Below are 20422 nucleotides of genomic sequence, written 5' to 3' on the forward strand. Positions count from 1 at the left end.
TCATCCTCTGCCTCCCAAATTGTCAAGAGATGCTTTTTATTTCCTCTTTTTTAATTTTACAATTAATCGTAGTAACAATCAACTGAATATTATTACCACAATTATGAGTATGTTTCAATTAAGTAAGTTTGACTGTAAATTATATATCCAGAGGTCTGGATTTATATTTTGAGGAAAAAACTCCACAGTACTGAATGGCTTTATCTAAAATTAGCTTGCATTTTAAATCATATTGGTAACCACTCTGGGGATCCTAAGAAAACACAAAGCATTTTAACATCTTATTGGCTTAAATTAACTAAGTATAATAATGATAACACATACCTATCAATTATATTTCATAGTTAAACCTTGAGAGAAATAAGCTTCAAATAAATATTTTGAAAGGTTAATGCTAGGGTCTAATGTTACAATATATCTAAAATATTTCTGTGTTAATCTTACAATTTTAGAAAATCTCTAGTATGTTTTAGCTTAAAATGTTCTTGTTGTTATCACTTTTTTAAGCTCACAGAAGGGAGGCAGGCACTGATGGAAAAAGGTGAGTTACTTATCCTCTTGGTCTGAAAAACATTGCAAACAGTCATCATACTTTTAGAGCATCAAATATGGGGCTGGAGCCTGGGCTGTGATAGAAATAACTTTGTCTTTTCTAATAACATGACCTTAACAGAACAGACAATAGAGACAGAGGGAAAAGCAGCAGCCAAAAGTTCTTGTAAAGGTTCTAGAGGGTGAACCATGCTTTTTGTTTTCTCACCTATGTCATGCTGATATTAAGCAGTCAGATTATATAGTAATTTTGTCCCTTCCTCAGGGAAGCCTTCTCTGGTCACCCCCTAGATCAGTAGAGGTCACAGAGATATACTATTATGGAATGGTATGGTTCTCCTTCACAGCACTTATAACCCCCATTACAAGTTATTTTTGTAATTGTTTAATGTGCCCTCCACCTGATTAACATGCTTACCATTGCATCCTTAGCTTCTACCACAGTGATTGGCTCCTATTAGACAATTAAACTATTTGTTGAATTGAATTGAATAAAGCTTTGGGGGGCACAGAGCAGCTGCTATGGTTTTGTTTGTTTTTGTTGTTGTTTTTGAAACGGAGTCTCCCTCTGTTGGCCAGGATGGAGTGCGGTGGCGCCCTCTCTTGGCTCACTGCAACTTCCGCCTCCCGGGTTCAAGCGATTTTCCTGCCTCAGCCTCCTGAGTAGCTGGGACTACAGGCACACACAACTACACCCGGCTAATTTTTGTATTTTTATTAAAGACATGGTTTCACCATGTTAGTCAGGTTGATATCAAACTCCTAATCTCAAGTGATCAGCCCGCCTCGGCCTACCAAAGTGGTGGGATTACAGGCGTGAATCACCGCGCCCGGCTGCGATGGTGTTTTGCTTCTTTGGAATTGTGTAGCACATTCAGTACCAACTGATGTCCTCTGCTCTCAATAAGTGCTTCCTAAAGAACCCACATTTCACCCATTCGGAACCTTGCATGATGTAGTAGCTGAAGCTACTTCAAGGACTCCTCTTTATCTTGGGTAGAAAGGAACAATGTGAACTCAGCAAAGGGAGCATGAAAACAGATTTTCTCTTATGTTACTTGTAGAAAGCTTTTAGATTTACCATTGAAAATAGCGAATTTGGAACCATATCCATTTTGACTTATCTCTTAATTGTATTTTAAAACAGTGGTTCTAAGTGTGGTTCCAGGACCAACATCATCAGCATTGTGGGAACTTGTTAGAAACACAAATCCTTGGGCCTCACCACTGAACTAATGACTCGGAACTGGGATGTGACTGGGGGAATTCTGTGTTTTAACAAGTCCTCCAGGTGATTCTGATGCATGCCAGTTTGAAAATCACTTTTTAAAACCAACGTTTAAGTCCAATCTAACCTACTTGATTATTAACAGTCTACCTGGCTACCTTGCTAGTGTAGTATATAACAGCCCACAGTACACATGCTCAATTCCAAGCCTATCTGCTCTCCTCAATCTGTATATTTCTCCTGCAATTTATCATGGTGTGAAAGGCGCAATGATACACATATTTGGTCATTTTCAAATAGTGCCTGGGCTCACACCAGTCATCCCAGCACTTTGGTAGGCTGAGGCGAGATGATCACTTGAGTTTGAAACCAGCCTGGACAATATGACGAAACCCCATTTCTACAAAAAAAAAAAAAAAAAAAAAAAAAAAAAAAAAAAAAAAAAAATTAGCCACGTGTAGTGGCGTGCACCTGCATTCCCAGCTACTTGGGAGGCTGAGGTGGGAGGATCCCCTGACCCCTGGGAGGTGGAGACTGCAGTAAGCCGTGACTGCACCACTGCACTCCAGTCTGGGCGAGAGTGAGACCCTGTCTGAAAAAAAGTGCCCTTCACAGAAGCTTCCTCAGGGTATTAGCATGAGCATGTGAAAGTACAGTATGTTTATCAAACAATAAAATAAGCAGTTATAGGTAACGTCAGAATAACAAGGAGGCCAATTATCAAAATGAAAGGCTAGAGTTTTGCATGCTGTGCTTTGAGGGGAGAAGGAAGAAGGAGGGGAGACACCTCTGAATGCCTAGTTGTTACTTTTTCCTCCTGAATTTTCACGTTATTACACTTTTGATAGCAGAATCCTATATTTTGGTGCAGAGGTGGGAAAAATAAGGCGGGGGCTGGTGGTGCGCAGAAGCTGACAAGGTTAGAATGTGCAGCGTTTTTACGACGGACTGGCCTTACTCATTTCCTGCCTCACTTCTCTCCGATCTGCATAGGTTTTTCTTTTCATCTTCCTCTAGCAGTACGCTCCCGTCTGCCGCGCTCCGCCCCTGTGTGGCGCACGATCGCAATCAGCGGATTAAGCCGCTCCAAGACAAGCGGACGCCGAGCTCGGGAAGGAAGCGCGCTCTCCGCCCCGCCTAGAGGGAAGGCCCAGCCCCAGCACAGCAGCGCTCCCTCGGCACCCGGACGTGACCTAGTTCTCACAGAGGCCCGGCCTCTTCCGCCACAACTGCAGCCCGCGGTCCCGCCCCGTTCCGTGAATGGTCGGCCGGCCTCACGTCTAAAGAGCGTTTAGGTGCCTGCGACCGAGCCTCCGGAGAAAGGCGAGCACGTCTCAGCCAATGAGGTGATAGAAATGCAAAGCAGCGACCAACGACTAGCTGGGATGGGCTGGGCCGGCTGACGAATCACGAGGCCTCGCACCCGGATATGGTTGCTGGGCTCGGAAATCTAGCTCGGGAAAAGCGTGAGGGACTCTTCACGTGGGGCAAGGACAGCAGGCGCGGAGGAGGGGGCAAGCGTGTGTGAGATTCAGTGGCCCGTGCGTTTGTCGTGTAAGGGTCATCCAGGGGGAACAAATCAATGTGGCTGTTTTTCCGTGGAAAGAATTGCCACTGCAGTGTCCCGGAGCCTGCGTGTGGTGGGCAAGCTCCTCAGATGGTACCTCACAGGGAGTAGGGGAGTCTTGAAAACGCAGCTCCGGCGGTAGGAACATGAACCTCTTACCTAAAAGTTCCAAGGAGTTTGGCTCCGTTGACTACTGGGAGAAGTTCTTCCAGCAGCGAGGAAAGAAAGCCTTCGAGTGGTATGGAACCTACCTGGAACTGTGCGGGGTGCTACACAAATACATCAAGCCCAGGGAAAAGGTGAGGAGCGCGGCCTGTCAGCCCTTCGTACGTGCTCCGGAAGGTGGGAACTAGTAACAGGAGTCTTGCACTTGGTGGACAGTGACAGGCGGGAGGACCCTAGCTGGACGCATATTTCAGCATTTCCTGAATTGTTCCTGCTAAAAGACAAACTAAAACACTCTTTCAGCCTGGGCGTGGTGGCTCACGCCTGTAATCCCAACACTTTGGGAGAGCGAGGTGGGAGGATCGCTTGAACCCAGGAGTTAGAGACCAGCCGGGGGAACATAATAAGACCACGCCTCTACAAAAAATGAAAAAAGTAGCTGGGCGTGGTGGTGCGCATCTGTAGTTCCAGCTACTCGGGAGGCTTAGGCGGGAGAATCGCTTGAGCCCAGGAGGTTGAGTCTGCATTTAGCCATGATCACTCCACTGCACTCCAACCTGGGTGACAGAGTGAGACGCTGTCTCAAAAAAAAATTTTTTTGAAGGTTTTCAGGTAATAAACCTCCCACCCCAGCTCATTCTTGGATTAATAACCCTACTTGAAGAGTGACTTCCAATCTTCTGTCACTGTGCATTCCTGTGCAACCTGCAGCAGGTGTGACTTTGTGTATGAATTTGTTTTTCAAATAGTTGTTCAGTGCTCCCCGAGTTTCAGGCACTGTGCCCAGTCCTTAAGCTATAAGAGCATTAAGACATAAACCCTGCACATGTTCCAGAAGTGAAACGTGGTAAGTACAATAATGGGTTTGGTAATAGGTGAGATTGTACTGGAGGTTGGGAAGGAGGAAAGTTAGAAAACTAACATTTGGCTGGGCGCGGTGGCTCAAGCCTGTAATCCCAGCACTTTGGGAGGCCGAGGCGGGCGGATCACAAGGTCAGGAGATCGAGACCATCCTGGCTAACATGGTGAAACCCCGTCTCTACTAAAAAATACAAAAAACTAGCCGGGCGAGGTGGCGGGCGCCTGTAGTCCCAGCTACTCGGGAGGATGAGGCAGGAGAATGGCGTGAATCCGGGAGGCGGAGCTTGCAGTGAGCTGAGATCCGGCTACTGCACTCCAGCCTGGGCGACAGAGCGAGACTCCGTCTCAAAAAAAAAAAAAAAAAAAGAAAACTAACATTTGTGGGTAAGCTTTATATGCCAGGCCTTTATTGGGGGCCGTGTATATGCATGTGCAGTCTTTGAATTCTCATCATAAACTCAGGTGAGTGGCCCTGCATGCATTTTACAGATGAGGAAACTGAGGCCCTGAGAGCCACTTTTTTTTTTTTTTTTTTTTGCCCAGGATCATGCCCAACTGGTCACGTGGGGATTTAAACTCAGGCCTGTCTGGCTCCAAAGCATATGCATATCTCTTTGTACCATGCTTTTCCGGAGATGGCAATATCAGAATTTCTAAGTTTGAACGGGAGATTGCTCCCTGGAGAGGGAGACAACAATCTGAATTTTAAGTTTGGCTTCAGAAAATAGCTGAATATCATGAGATGGAATCTGTGATGGAAGTAAGATTCGAATCCTCACAAAGTGTACTTTATTGTCTAATGTAGCCAAAGGCATGAGTAGATTGAGGAAATAGGGTTATTCCTGGCCTAAGATTTAAACTGTAACTCTATATTTGGGTTCTCTGACTTCCTATTAATTCCGGAGTAATAAGTGCATGTTTTAGAGAAAAGAACAATTATGATTAATTTGTTTCTGCAACACAAAGCCCATTCTTATATAACTTGTATTGTAGGTGAATGTGGTTTTCACTAGCGAGTATATATGTGGTGTTTCAAGATAGAGTCTAGAATCAACTCTACAATGTTGCTCTTTCCCTGGTAGTAGCATCTCCACCTTCTGCAAATGTGCCTCAGCCGAGGTGAGACTTGATTCCTTGAAGTACCTGAAGCTCAGTCCTTTGCTTTGATTACCTCCCTCTTGTCTGCGAATTTTTTCTCCAGGTGCTGGTGATTGGGTGTGGCAACTCAGAACTGAGTGAGCAACTGTATGATGTGGGCTATCGGGATATAGTGAACATCGACATCAGTGAGGTTGTCATCAAGCAAATGAAGGAATGCAATGCCACCCGACGGCCCCAGATGAGCTTCTTGAAGATGGACATGACGCAGATGGAGTTTCCTGATGCCTCGTTCCACGTGGTGTTGGACAAGGGCACCCTGGATGCTGTTCTGACAGATGAGGAAGAGAAGACTCTGCAACAGGTGGACAGGATGCTGGCTGAGGTTGGCCGTGTCCTGCAGGTGGGCGGTCGCTATCTCTGCATCTCCCTGGCTCAGGCTCACATCCTGAAGAAAGCAGTGGGCCACTTCTCCCGGGAGGGGTGGATGGTGAGGGTGCACCAAGTGGCCAACAGCCAGGACCAGGTGTTGGAAGCAGAGCCTCAGTTCTCCTTGCCTGTCTTTGCCTTCATCATGACCAAGTTCAGGCCAGTCCCTGGCTCTGCCCTTCAGATCTTTGAGCTGTGTGCTCAGGAACAGGGCAAGCCTGTGCGGCTGGAGAGTGCCGAGCGGCTGGCCGAGGCGGTGCGGGAGCGGCAGCAGTATGCCTGGCTGTGCAGCCAGCTGCGCCGCAAGGCCAAGCTGGGGAGTGTGTCTCTGGACTTGTGCGATGGGGACACGGGGGAGCCACGCTACACCCTCCACGTGGTGGACAGCCCCACTGTGAAACCATCGCGGGACAATCATTTTGCGATTTTCATCAGTGAGTTGGGATTGCTCCCTCTCTTCCCTGGAGGGGCTGGCTTACAAGGGCTGGGACTTGGGCTTGGGCTTGGGCTGGGGCTGAGGCTGGGCTGGGGCTTTGGTGGGATTCTTGACTCTTTTTATCTTGCAGGGGTTTGTACTTCCAGAGGATTAGACTACCCAAGGCATGATGAAAGGAGAGTAATAGCTCTCTAGCAACCTACTGCGAGTTGAGACTTATTCCTTCTCATTTGCCATTGCAAAGGCTTGATGAAGTGTGAGAATGGGGTTGGTAGGGGAGAGAGAGAATAGAGATACATTTAGGAGGTCACATATGACGTAGAGATGCTAGTTACTTTGTAGCATGGAGTAATGGAAGTAATGCTGGACTAGCAAGTCTAAGACATAGGTTCTAGTCCCAGCTGTAGCCTGTGAGCTGCAGGACCTGGGGAAGTTGCTGTGCTTGTCTGCAAAATTTAGAGAGGCAGCATAGGATAGCAGCTAAAAAAGTGAGTTCTGGAACCAGACTGTTTAGGTTTCAGTTTTGGCTCAGTCATTTCCTGATGGTATGACATTAGAAAGGTTACTTTTCTTTCTCTGTCTTGGTTTTCTCACCTATAAAGTGGGAGTGTAACTCTGGTATAGTTGTGAGAATTATAAAAGGTCTTAGAAATGGTACCTGGCCTTGGAAGTGCTGTATAAATATTAACCATTATTATTGAAAGCAGTAAGTGATACCAGATTTACCTTAAAAAGAATAAAAAAGATAGTAAGAGGAAATGCTTTCAAAAGTAGAACATTCTAGACAAATGCAAAGTGTTTATGGTGTTGGTGTTATGGTAATTTGTTTCCTGGTGACTGAACCAGTTTTTCAAGTATTCTATAATTCTATCTGTCCATGTGTGGAAACAAATAGTGCAGTGAATACACGTGTGGGTAGAGTCTGGGGCCAGACTGCCTGGGTTTGAGTCCCAGCTTCACCATTTACTTATTGTGTGAAGTTGGGCAAATAGTGTAACTTCTGTTTCTCAATTTCCTCATTTGTAAAAATAGGGATAATACTACTACCTGCAGCTTGGGCTGTTGGAGGATTCCATTAATATATATTTGTCAACAGCTTGGAGTCATGCCTGGCATGACTTATTTGTGTTGGCATTATTGCTGTTTTTCTTGTGGTAGGTGCCTGCCTCCTTTCCCTACAGACATGCCCACACTTCTTCTTCACCCTTGGTCCTGCATCTTGTCTGATGGGCTGCTTTGCCCTAGGTGTTGTGAACTATAGAGTCGTTAACTCCTCAGTGGGTCACAGTTGGGGAAGATGCTGGTCTTGGACAGGGACTGGCTCCCTTCCATTTGGGCCATATTGGTTGTGGGCTTAAACACTCTTTCCAGGACTCCCTGTAACCAAGTTCTTTTTTCTAGTCCCCCAGGGCCGGGAGACTGAGTGGCTCTTTGGCATGGATGAGGGCCGGAAACAGCTGGCGGCCAGTGCTGGCTTCAGGAGGCTGATTACAGTGGCCCTTCACCGAGGTCAGCAGTATGAAAGCATGGACCACATCCAAGCCGAGCTGTCGGCTAGAGTCATGGAGCTGGCCCCAGCTGGGATGCCCGCCCAGCAGCAGGTAACACAGCTCTCATACAGCTTTCATGGGTCTCTTGAGGTCATGTTAGCAGCCAGGGAGGCAGAGGGAGCCTTGGCAGGAGCAAGGCTAGAGTCTGTGACTCTCATCTAATCCTGGATGGGTATCAGCAGCTAAGGGTTACATGGCAGGGAAACACTGTCCTTTGCCCCAGGCAATGAGAGGAAAGCGAGTACAGTAGGATCTGTGTCTGGGGGAGCCTCTCAGACTCGATAGACATGGCAGGATGGAAATGCTCTACATAGTGCGGGCTCCAGTTCTTCTTAATTTGAGTTGCTCTGACTGTGGGTTTCTTCTGCCACACTTTTTGAACTGGATTTTCTTGGTCATTTTGCTTCTTAGAACTATCATTAGCTGAGGATATAAATAGGAAAGGGCCAAAACAGCTCAGCACAGTTACCCAGCTATTCACGTTGCTGGTCAGGTGTTTTACTGGGAAGGTTTTTGCCTAAATGGTGATATGGTGTTATCAGTTAACACCAACTGTGCCATCCTGGTCACTATGGGTAATGAACAAGTGATTTTACTGCAAGAACTTCATGTTGAGGAGTTGATCCTTTTTTTTTCTTTTTTGAGATAGGGTCTTGCTCTGTTGCCCAGGCTCGACTGGAGTTCAGTGGTGTGATCACGGCTCACTGCAGCCTCAGCCTCAACTTCCTGGGTTCAGACCATCCTCCCATCTCAGCCTCTGGTAGTAACTGGGACTATAGGTGCAAACCACCATACCTGGCTAGTTTTTTTACATTTTTTTTAGAGATAGGGTCTCCCTGTGTTGCCCGAGCTTTGATCCTTCTTGATAGGTGGGAAAGCAAAGGTATCTAGAGGCTTGGTGCAAATAGTAACAGATCTGAAAAAAAGAACCTAGGCTTCTGGGCTCCTGGCCTGTGGTTCTGTCCACTAGGCTGACTTGTGTTTGTAGAAGAATATGTGTTTGATTCTTCCTGGCCAACTTGGGGTTGGTGACCCCTATTTCAGGGAAGCCCAGATCCTCTGGGGAGCTTCATTTGTGACCTCTCACCAGTGCCTGAGTCTGCAGGGTCAGGAGATACTGGTGATTATTAAAGAGTCTTATAGGTTTTTTTTTTTTGAGACGGAGTCTTGCTCTGCCGCCCAGGCTGGAGTGCAGTGGCCGGATCTCAGCTCACTGCAAGCTCCGCCTCCTGGGTTTATGCCATTCTCCTGCCTCATCCTCCCGAGTAGCTGGGACTACAGGCGCCCGCCACCTCGCCCGGCTAGTTTTTTGTATTTTTTAGTAGAGACGGGGTTTCACCATGTTAGCCAGGATGGTCTCGATCTCCTGACCTCATGATCCGCCAGTCTCGGCCTCCCAAAGTGCTGGGATTACAGGCTTGAGCCACCGCGCCTGGCTATAGGTCTTTAAAAAAAGAAATAGATATAAAGATAGGGGGAAGGAGTGGGGAAGTTTAGGGGGGAAGTATATTTTTCTCCTAAGGTTTAGAAAAATGGGGGAAAAATAGATGAGAATAATTAGGGGAAAGGAAAATTTCTCTAGATTTGGAGTGGTTGTTTCCCCCATGGATTTTGTTATCTTTATTCTTGTGTAGATTCCTTCTCATAATCACAGCCTGTTCCTGAGGGTTCCCTCTAGCTTTTGTTATCCTGGACTATTGAGAGTTCTTTTAGGGTTTACTGATGAGAAACCCCTAAAAGAACTTGGGGAGAATCAATTGCATCTCACTAGTTGTTTGGAAGATATTTAGGTGTTCAGTTGATTTTCAAAAGATGAATTAAACCTCTCAGATCGGTTCAAAGGCTCCAGAGACGTGCTTTCATAGAATGGCAAATCTTTGGAGTAGTTGTTTAGAACCATGGTATAGGGATATATACACACAAAGGGGAAGGGGTTATAATTTCTCTTATTTCTTAAATGAACTACTGTTTTGACCACATCTCTGGTTGTACCTTCAGGTGCCCTTTCTGTCTGTGGGTGGGGACATTGGGGTCCGGACCGTTCAGCACCAAGACTGCAGTGCCTTGAGCGGTAACTATGTCATCGAGGACGTGCAAGGGGATGACAAGCGATACTTCCGGCGACTGATTTTCCTTAGCAACAGGAATGTGGTGCAGTCAGAAGCCAGGTTGCTGAAGGATGTGTCTTACAAAGGTGAGGTGTCATAGGCGCGGTGGTAGGACCCAGGTGGCCGTGGCATGGACTACATTTCCTGGGAGCTTGGCCGAGATGTAGAATGGACCTGGGTGTCTGTGAATTCTTAACCATCTGGACTCTTAGGGTGTGAGCAGCGATAAGCAGAGTACATTCTGTTCTTGAGCAGAGTCTGGCTCTGAAGTGATAAGGGGCGTGGGTAGTGAAACCAAATACATGTGATAATCGCCGTAATATCTTCAGTTTAAAGGCATCTGTTTTGCAGGTGCTCCATGTACATCTGTGTATTGTTTCAGTAGGCCTCTGTGAGGTGAGCCAGAACCATGGAAGTTGCAGGTGAGCCCTGCCCTCCATCGTGTGACTCGCCTGTTTCAGAGGGTTTTGGAGTTGGCGGGTGACTTAGAGGCCATCTAGTATAGCAGTGTTCAGTAGAACCATCTGTGATGAAGGAGATGTTTAGTACCTGAGTTTCTAATGTGGTCGTGACTAACCTTATGTAGTGCTGAGCGTTTGGAATGTGGCTAGTGTAACTGAGGAACTGAATTTTTATTTTCTTTAATTCTAAGTAATTTACATTTACATTTCAACAGACACAGGGGGCTAGTGGCTAGTATTGGACAGTGTAGATCTAAACCGTCTCTTCTACGATCCCTTTAAGTGGTCTCCCAGCTGTCACTCAGAAACTCCCCCTGATGGGGAATCAATAGTTTGTTTTTACCTGTGTTTCTCACAGGCTGTGTTAGTTTGTGTTTTAAAGGTGATACTTGCTCATTGAAATCACTTCAGAAGTCAAATGTAAAGAGTGAAAAGTGAACGCCCCTCACCTCTCCATCTCCAGTGCATTTTCCCTGTCTGAGGCACAGAGATTCAGGGATGGAAGCTGAAATGGCTCTCCTGATTCTCAGTTGTTCCCTTTGCCGGACTTGCCTGCCCTCATAGCAAGGCCATCTGGGAGGAGGGTGGAGACAGAGAATTCAGACGCTTGAGGTAGTGGACTTGCTCTGAACTAGGATCAAGTTACCCAGCAAAATGGTTTTTTTCTTTAGGGGTTTTCCCTGGCCAAGAGCACCCAAGATTGTTGGGTTTCTGCCCTATTGTTTGGTCACTCTGGCTACAGGTTGGTCCAGTTTCATCTCACTAAAATCTCAGTAAAATTGCTTAAAAGGACATTTTGCCCCTTTCAGTTTGGGTTTCAGGTTTTTTCACCGTTGTCATGTTCCTTGACTTCTTGGTAGCACTTTGTTCTCATGGAAAGAATGTTCCCTCTCATGGGAGTATTGGTGAGCAAGAAGGAGAGCATATTAAAAAGTGATTTAATATCTCTGAAAAGCACCCCGACCCCACTCATCAATACCTTTTGCTGCTGGGGAATGCAGCTGATCCCTATGAAGACACAGCCATCTGTTTAGTATGATACCCTGGAGCAGTGAAGGGAGTGGGGAGAGGGAAAGTGGAGTGGCTTTTTCGGATTTATTTATTTTTGAATACTTGTGATTTTCTTCTTCAGCAGAGGTTGGTAGTGCTACCTGTGTGGCATAGCAGAAAGGTGATAGGTGTTGGAGACAGGCAGTCCGAGGTTCAACTCCTGTCTCTACCATCTGCTGATTCCCTATTTGCTTAACACTTCAGTGGCTCAGTGTGTTCATGTGCCAAGAATTGTAATGATAAGGTTGTTAGAAGAGCGAAAAGAATAAGAGTTACGGTATAGTAATTGGCACATAGGAGGTGATTAGTAACTTTACCTTTCTTTAAGAGACTTTATAAGTAATCTTTTCTCCTGTTAGTGGCCTTATATTTCTCAGAGGGGAGGTACCAGGGCTCCTCAGTTGAGTTTTCCCAGGTTTTTGAGTGTGCATTTGCCATTTCCTTTTCCAGCTTCCTTGCATCCATTGTATATGTTAAATGTTTAACAACTGTCTCTTTGTGGGGCAGGGTGGGGGGGGCACATCCTGATTTATAGTGTTTATCAGTTCTCTAGTATAAATACCACAACTGTGTTTGTTTGTTTTACGTTGCTTATAAAGGAATACCCGAGACTGGGTAGTTTATAAAGAAAAAAAGTTTATTTTGGCTTATGGTTGTGCAGACTGTACAAGAAGCATGGTACCAACATCTGCTTCTGGTGAGGCTTCAGGAAGCTTACAATTATCACAGAAGGTGAAGGGAGAGCAGGCACATCACATAGCAAGAGAGGGAGCAAGAGAGCTGCCAGGCTTTTTTCAACAACAGCTCTAGAGTGAGAACTCACTCCATACCATGGGGAAGGCACCCAGCCATTCATGAGGGATCTGCCCTTATGACCAGCATGGTGGCTTCGACATTGGGGATCATATTTCAACATGAGATTTGTAGGGGACAAACGTCCAAATGATTTCACTATGGCCAATTTCAGGCTATCAACATGATGTCAACCAGTTTGCAAAATTTTAACGATTAGGTCTTTTGAGTCTATTCAGGCCATCTGGAGTACACTGCTGCTGGTAACCCTTGCTTCCTGAGGACTAGTGTACTAAGCATAGAACTTCATATCTCTTGTTTAGCCCAGAAGAAGCGGAAAAAGGACAGGAAGAAGCAGCGGCCTGCTGATGTGGAGGACCTCCCTGCAGCCCCGGGGCAGTCCATTGATAAGAGTTACCTGTGTTGTGAACACCACAAAGCCATGATCGCTGGCCTTGCCCTGCTGAGAAACCCAGAGCTACTCCTAGGTGAGAGAGATGTCACTGCCTTCCACAGAAGGGAGCATAAAGATTACAGACCTAAACAATTGGTGTCATCTGCATTGTAGTTGAAGAACAGCGATTATAAGCTGACAATGTATCTTTCTTCATCTCAACCATGTTAAAAGTTAACGAGCATTCTAATTAACTGTTGCCTCAAACTCAACCTGTTATATTGAAATTGTATTGAAATATGTTAGGGTCTAAATGGCATTTTTTCTGTTCATTTCTTTTTAAAATTAAGGTATATCGTGTATTCAGTGAGATATGTAAAAATACACAGAGTTTAATTGTTCAGCTTTTCTATAATGCATTATTTGAACATAAGATGCAATTGTATCTTGAAGTTCTACTTTCTAAAATGATTCATATTATAGTTAATGCAGTCATAGCCTTATTACTAATAGCAGGTTTGGATCTGACTGCATTAGTAAAAATGTTCATGTTTCTGTCTGTGATTATAACCGTTTTCACCTGAAGTCCCTCAATGTGCCTTCTTGGAACACCCTGTACTTTTGTCCTATCGTAGTGTTGATATATGTCACTAGAATCTCAGTTCTTAGATTTAATTCTCAGGGTCTGTCTCCTTTGGGTGACTTGTTTTTTTTGTTGTCTTCCTTTGATCCCCCTGTGGTGGCTGTGCTCTGTGCTTAGGAGCAGGAGTTGGGCCTTTGTTTTCCTGTGATGTGTGGAACTTGAATGGCTTACCCTTACTTGGTGAGGGTGTCTGAGAAAACAGTGTGGCCTTTTGAATCAGGGGCAAGGGGCATTGCACTTCTGTTGCCTTTTAATCATGAGCAAGATTGCTTGGCCACTCTTCCTCGCTTTCCTAGAGAGGGTCTAATAACTCTTATAGTGAGGAATCTTCTTTTTTCTGAGGCAGGGATTCACTCTTGTCCAGGCTGGAGTGCAGTGGTATGATCACAGCGCACTGCAGCCTTGACCTCCTCAGGCTCCCCCCTCAGCTTACCATGTAGCTGGTACCACCGGTGTGTGTCACCATGCCCAGCTGATTTTTCTACTTTCTATAGACAGGATTTCGCCATGTTGCCTAGGCTGGTCTCGAACTCCTGAGCTCAAGTAATCTGCCCACCTTGACCTCCCAAAGTGCTGGGATTACAGGTGTGAGCCACTGCCCCAGCCACTTTGAGATCTTTAAGAGACAATAATAATAACACACTAGTTCACCTTCTGGATCTAGTCATCATGAATCCAGGATTGAGTTATCAGATGTCAAATTGACTCTTAGATTTCTGGAATGAAATCTTCCCTGAGGAAGGCAGAATTTTCCAGAATTTTCCAGTGAACAGATGGCAATGTGATGCTCTATTCTTTTCTTACAGAGATCCCACTGGCATTGTTGGTGGTAGGCCTGGGCGGAGGCAGCCTCCCCCTCTTTGTCCACGATCATTTCCCAAAGTCCTGCATCGATGCTGTGGAGATCGACCCCTCCATGTTGGAAGTGGCCACCCAGTGGTTTGGCTTCTCCCAGAGTGACCGAATGAAGGTCCACATTGCAGACGGCCTGGACTATATCGCCAGCCTGGCAGGAGGAGGAGAAGGTACTGCTCTTGGAGCATTTGAAGAGGCGTTGAAGGATGATTGGTCTGACATTGTCAGGCCCATAAGGGCCTCTACAGTTTATCTCTAAGAGAGTGGCATGAGTTCATTCCAGTCTTCAGCCTGTTCATTTGTTGATATACTTACTCACTAGAGTACCAGCTATATGCTTAGCACTGTGTCAGGTATGAATGTATAGCAATAAGTAAAACAGGCCATTCCTGCCCTTATGGTGCTAACAGACCAGTGGGCTTTTTTCTGACCTGTAACCTTGTCATTTCCTCACCATCTTAAGAAACCTGAAGTCTAACTGGGCAAAGAAACAGAGAAGAAAAGGTGGAATGTGTGTTGGGAGGTGTTTCTTGTAAATATTTCAACTGGAGGTAAAGCCAGAAATAGAGCAAAACAGTATTCATGTAAGATCAGTGGTTTACAACCTCAGGGTCCGACATTTGGTAATGTATGGAGATAATTTTTGGTTGTCACAGATCAGGGGGTGAGGGATGTTGCTACTGACATCTAACTGGTAGAGATCTAGGATGCTAGTAAACATTTTACAATGTGCAGGACAGGCACTGATGATAGAATTATCTGGCCCAGAATTTCCATGGTGCTGAGGTGGAGAAACCTTGATGCAGATGCTACTCTATGGGAATTCCGATAGGCCTTCTGCAACTAGAATTAAGGTTCCATTTGTTCTAGTAATTTGCATCCCAGATTTAGGACAAAAACCATAAGCATAATAATTTTCTGCAAAATGCTAGGGACAGTAACTCTGCTTATTATACAAATAAGCTGCTGGTGACTTTAGTACTTTCTGGAGCTTAAGTCCTTCGGGGAGAAGGCAGTTAGGTTGGTTCAGTTCTGCTGGGGAGTTCAGGACACCCTTCCTGGTCTGCTTATTCCATAACAGATACTCTGGTCTCATTGGATTAGAATATTTTCCAGTAAGAGTGTGGCAAACTAGGATACCTGGGATGAGTATTGAACAGATGCTATCTTAATTTTAATTGCAAGCTGAATTCAATTATAACAGTTTCACAGGTTCCCTCTCTGAGGCTAGGGTTAGTTTAGGTGCCCAAGCTCAGATAGCTAATACGGTGAAGTATTTACAACAGTGCCATGCACATGGTAAGTACTTAATCCACAATGTTACTGCTGTTGTTATCTATAGATAAATTTTCAATGGCTCTGCCTGTCTTCTGTAACACTAAAATGTTTCAGATTACTGGAGGGCTCAAGGCTGCAAATGCAGGCTATTGTTTTCCTCGGACTTTGATGAGCCAACATGTTCTCTTTGTAAGAAACCAAAATCAGATCTGTGCTATGAACAATCATAAGCATGCAGCAGTCCTAATTAAATACTTATTAATTATTGAATAATTACTACCACAGTCTCGAAATTTTCTAAAAACATGTCAGTGGCATTGCAGACCTACCCCTTATAAAAACAATTTAACATTATAGTAAGGAGCAGATCCAATTCTTCATCAGTTCTTTCTCACCCATTTAGCAAAATCATTTCTTTCTTGAGTCAGCTCTTGTTTATGGAACTATAAAGATAACACTAACTGAAATTTCAGAACATTTTCTCCTATGAAGTAAAATACGCTGTTTTCAGAGTTAAAAGTTACCATTTACTGGGTCAGCCTTTAAAGGCTTAGTCAGCTGCTTTGTCTAGATCAGTGGTCCTCAACTCTGACTATATTTAGAATTACCTGGAAAGCTCAAGAAAAATACCAGAGGCTTGCCATCTCTCCTCCCATCTGCCCCCTACCACTCCAGGGTGTTTTATTCTGTTGGTCAGGAGTGTAGTCCACATTAGAAGCTTCCCAAGGTAATTGTAATGTTCTGCCACAGTCAAAAGCCACTGGAGTTGATAGCCTCTTAACCAAGAAATATTCATGCTAAAGTGGACCCCATTAATGTTTTTGCCTTTGGAAGGTGCTTTTAAATGTGGAAGAACGTTCCATCTTTACTGTGGTACACTCTGAACCCTGATGACAAGGACTGCCCTGGGCCATGATGTCAGTGCCCTTATAGGCAAACCACATCCTCCATGTCATCCTTCTGACTTAGTCACCATGCCCACCACTGGTAAAGAGGAGGTATAGTGTAGGAATGTAAATGGTATTATTTTATCCAGCAAAGACAAGGACTTGTTTCCTTCTTTTTCCCAGCACGGCCTTGCTACGATGTCATAATGTTTGATGTTGACAGTAAGGACCCAACACTGGGAATGAGTTGTCCGCCCCCAGCATTTGTGGAGCAATCTTTTCTGCAGAACGTTAAAAGCATCTTGACTCCTGAAGGTATGGAGAACAAAAGGTTGGAGAGGGAGGAGGGAAGGGACCATTAAAAAAAATTTTATCTTTTTAATGAAAAATGCACAGAAGTACGAGCTCGATCAGCTTTTCCAAATTGAATACACCCATTTACTAGCACCAGACACAGAAAATTTCCAGGTTGCCAGAAGTCTATCTCTTATCCCCTTTCAGTAACTTGTCCTCACAAGAGTAATCACTATCTTAACATCTGTCTGCCGAGCTTAATTTTGCCTGTTTTTGTTCTTTATATAAATGGAATCATATGGAATGTTGGAATGTTCTTTTGTTTTTTTTTTTTTTTGAGACAGGGTTTCACTTTGTTTCCCAGGCTGGAGTGCAGTGGCATGATCATGGCTCACTGTAGCCTCAAACTCCTGGTCTCAAGGAATCCTCCCACCTCAGTCATCTGAGTAGCTGGAACTACAGGTGGATGCCACCAGGCCTGGCTAATTTTTTTATTTTTATTTTTTGTAGAGACAGGATCTCACTATGTTGCCGAGGCTGATCTCAAACTCCTAGCCTCAAGCGATCCTCCTTCCTTGGCCTCCCAAAGTGCTGGGATTACAGGCATGAGCCACTGCACTTGGCTGAATGTATTCTTTCAGTGCCCATTTTCTTTCACTCAACATGATGTTTGTGAGACTCATTCACAGTGTTGTGTTTACATGGCTTATTTTTATTGCTGTGTTGTATCATGTGACTTAACGCAATTCATTTATCCATTCTGCTGTTGGTATTTGGTTTGCTTCCTGTGTGGGTCTATTATAAGTAGTGCTACCATTAGCATGTTAGTATATGCCTTTTGATGAATTATGTTTTCACATCTCTTGGGTATATACACAGGGTTGTAATTGCTGGATCATAGGTTATGGGTATGTTTGGCTTTTGTAGATGCTACCACACAGTTTTACAAAGTGGTTGTAGCAGTTCACACTCCCACTAGCATGGTGATGCTAGTTACTACATGATGCTTCCTACACGTGCTGTACTAGGCAGTGTGTTATGTAATCTTCATAGCAGTCCATTGTTTGAATGAGGAAACTCAGGTTGAAGATTTGCCAAGGTGACACAAGGTAATAGTTGGGGCTCCAACCCAGTGCCTTGTCACCTCAAAACTGGAGCCTTTAATCCCTATGTTAACAGCCCTCTAGGTGTTTTTGATTTGGTGTAAGGCACTGTGGTAACTGACTTGATTTGGAATCTTAATTGTCAGAAGTCACGGTGACGTTGGCCCTCTCACTGGTTAATAAATACTCTATGGTATGTATGTCAAGAATGTAATATCCCTGTGGAGTTGGTAAATTTTACTTTGTAGGGAATCACTTTCTATGAATTGATTGAGACAAAGTCTCATTCTGTCACCCAGGCTGGATTTTGGCTCACTGCAACCTCTGTCTCCCTGGTTCAAGAGATTCTCCTGCCTCAGCCCCCCTAGCAGCTCCTGCCTCAGCCTCCCTAGCAGCTGAGATTACAAGGGTCCACCACCATGCCCAGCTAATTTTTATATTTTTAGTAGAGCCGAGGTTTCACCATTTTGGCCAGGCTGGTCTCAAACTCATGACTGAGTGATCTGCCTGCCTCAGCCTCCCAAAGTGATATGATCATAGACATGAGCCACTGTGCCTGGCTGGGAATCACTTCTTTCTCAAAGCAATTCTTTGGGAAACTGAGGCGTGGAGAATGGTAAGATAATGTATGAGTAGCACAGAAGAGCAAGAAATAAAGCTGAAGTTTGTTCATGGCTCACATGCTCCCCATGCTTTTCTCCATCTGCCTTTCTATGCTGTGTATCCTCTGCAAACTCACCACCATCATAAGTGCGTTTTAGTTCACCAGTCTCCCTGGGACAGAAATTGGTATTTTCCTCAAAGCCGATCCTTATCTTTGATATGTCTCATGATGTGAGGTCATTCTGACTTTTCTTCCTACCCTATAGGTGTTTTTATTCTCAACCTCGTGTGCCGAGACTTGGGGCTAAAGGACTCAGTGCTGGCTGGGCTCAAGGCAGTGTTCCCCCTTCTATATGTCCGGCGAATTGAGGGTGAAGTGAATGAGATCCTGTTCTGTCAGCTGCACCCTGAGCAAAAACTTACCACACCAGAGCTCCTAGAAACAGCCCAGGCTTTGGAGCAGACCCTGAGGAAGCCTGGGAGGGGTTGGGATGACACGTATGTCTTGTCAGATATGCTCAAGACGGTGAAGATTGTATGATTGCTTAGGCCAAGCAGCCCTCCTGCCTAGACTGACCTTGGACTCCCAACCTGCCAGAGATTGAAGAAATACAACGCACAGTACTTTTTAAGCTTCATATTTTTCTTGGTTTCACACTCAGCTACATGTGACCTCCAGCTTGGTGAGGTTGCCTGAAGATTAGGGAAAATAAAAATGTCCTTCCCATCTTGTCCTCTTTAGTACCACTTGGGTTGGTTCATCTTTGCTTCCCACACCATGTCCTTGTGTAGAATTCCCTGCTGAAGCCCCTAGCACACACTGCATGCCTTAACAAGTATGTGCAAGCCTATCAGGATTCAAGACAGCCAAATTTTATTGCATCTCTACTTATACTGGTTTGCTTTTGATTTATTCCTCTATTAGTTCTGTAGGAGTGATCTCAAGTGAGATAGCAGAGCAAGATGCCAAAAGACTATAAACAGAGTAAGGTTTCTATAGATGTGAGACAGATCTGAGAGAGCATTTACTCTGTCTCCCTGTGGATGAAACTGCTGCTGAAATGGTTCCAATTTTTAGGAATCTGCTAACCCACTTCATTATTTGACAGCTTTCCTTGATGACCCAAACCTCGTAGCCTAAGCCATTTGTGTTTTGCTCAGTGGAGGGAATGTATGGACCCGGCCCCATGGCTTTGCATGTCAGAGACCTGGCAGACTAAAGTCTCTGGTGTTTGTTTACTCACGTTCGTTGAGTGACAGCTATGTGCCAGACTCGGCGTAGAGTGGTGGCAGAAGTGAAAATGTTTAAGAATGACCAAAAACATTACTAATGAAAGTTAATGTGTTCCAGGCATTCTTCTAAGTGGTTTACATGCACTGTCTCATTTAATCTGAGATAAAGGATAGTGAAGCCCAAACTATATCTAAACCCAAATCTCACTTGGCTGGAAACATCAATCTTAACCATTTGTTGAGAACCATTAAACCAATGATTCCAAGACTGGCTTGAATTTTGTCTTTCCTAATTATACCAAGGTTGATTTAATGAGCAGTGCCGTGGAAAATAGGCATTGTCACCATTCACCACCTGGCTCATCTTTCCACAGGCCCTTTAAAAATGGACCCCGACCTTTCAGGTGAAGCATACAGATGCTCTTCAGCCTACGATGGTGTGATACCCTGATAAATCTATCATAAATAGAAAATGCATTTAATACCCTGATAACCCGTTGTAAACTTGAAAAGTTATAAGTCAGAGACTATCTGTATTTCAGTGAGGTTGTCATCCTTAGAAAATAGTGTCAGTCCATTAAGGAGAGGAGGGAGTGCAGAGAAGCATTTTTAGATCTTATCCATTAGAAATACTTGGTGCTCTTTCTTTAGGCCGGAGTCTTCCCCTGGAACCCCGTAATGGGAAGATTATCCCTCATGTCAGGTCTGTGTACCCCAGAGGACCTTACTTGGCAAGTCCTTTCTTTTTTCTTCTTTTTTTTTTGAGACAGGGTCTCTCTGTCACCCAGGCTGGAGTGCATTGGCGCCATCACGGCTCACTGCAGCCTTGACCTTT

The 20422-nt window shown here is 44.8% G+C and overlaps 1 protein-coding gene and 1 pseudogene across 2 annotated transcripts; both read left to right on the forward strand.

Moving 5' to 3' along the window:
• The window catches only part of LOC115892016, a 23274-nt pseudogene extending 20199 nt beyond the window's left edge, over window positions 1-3075 (forward strand).
• EEF1AKNMT (eEF1A lysine and N-terminal methyltransferase) lies at window positions 3051-19853 on the forward strand. 2 transcript variants are annotated; one of them, XM_010371290.2, is made up of 8 exons: window positions 3051-3646; window positions 5575-6334; window positions 7738-7937; window positions 9885-10080; window positions 12621-12785; window positions 14141-14359; window positions 16538-16669; window positions 18621-19853. In XM_010371290.2, the coding sequence occupies exons 1-8, from the start codon at window positions 3494-3496 to the stop codon at window positions 18893-18895; spliced, it is 2100 nt and encodes a 699-aa protein (XP_010369592.1). In that variant the 5' UTR covers window positions 3051-3493; the 3' UTR covers window positions 18896-19853. The 2 variants fall into 2 exon arrangements, with proteins under 2 accessions (XP_010369592.1, XP_030791935.1); XM_030936075.1 differs by having other exon boundaries at window positions 3061-4359.
• Window positions 19854-20422: the final 569 nt, after the last annotated feature.

Source organism: Rhinopithecus roxellana, chromosome 8 (assembly GCF_007565055.1).
Source record: "Rhinopithecus roxellana isolate Shanxi Qingling chromosome 8, ASM756505v1, whole genome shotgun sequence".
Lineage (NCBI taxonomy): Eukaryota > Metazoa > Chordata > Mammalia > Primates > Cercopithecidae > Rhinopithecus > Rhinopithecus roxellana.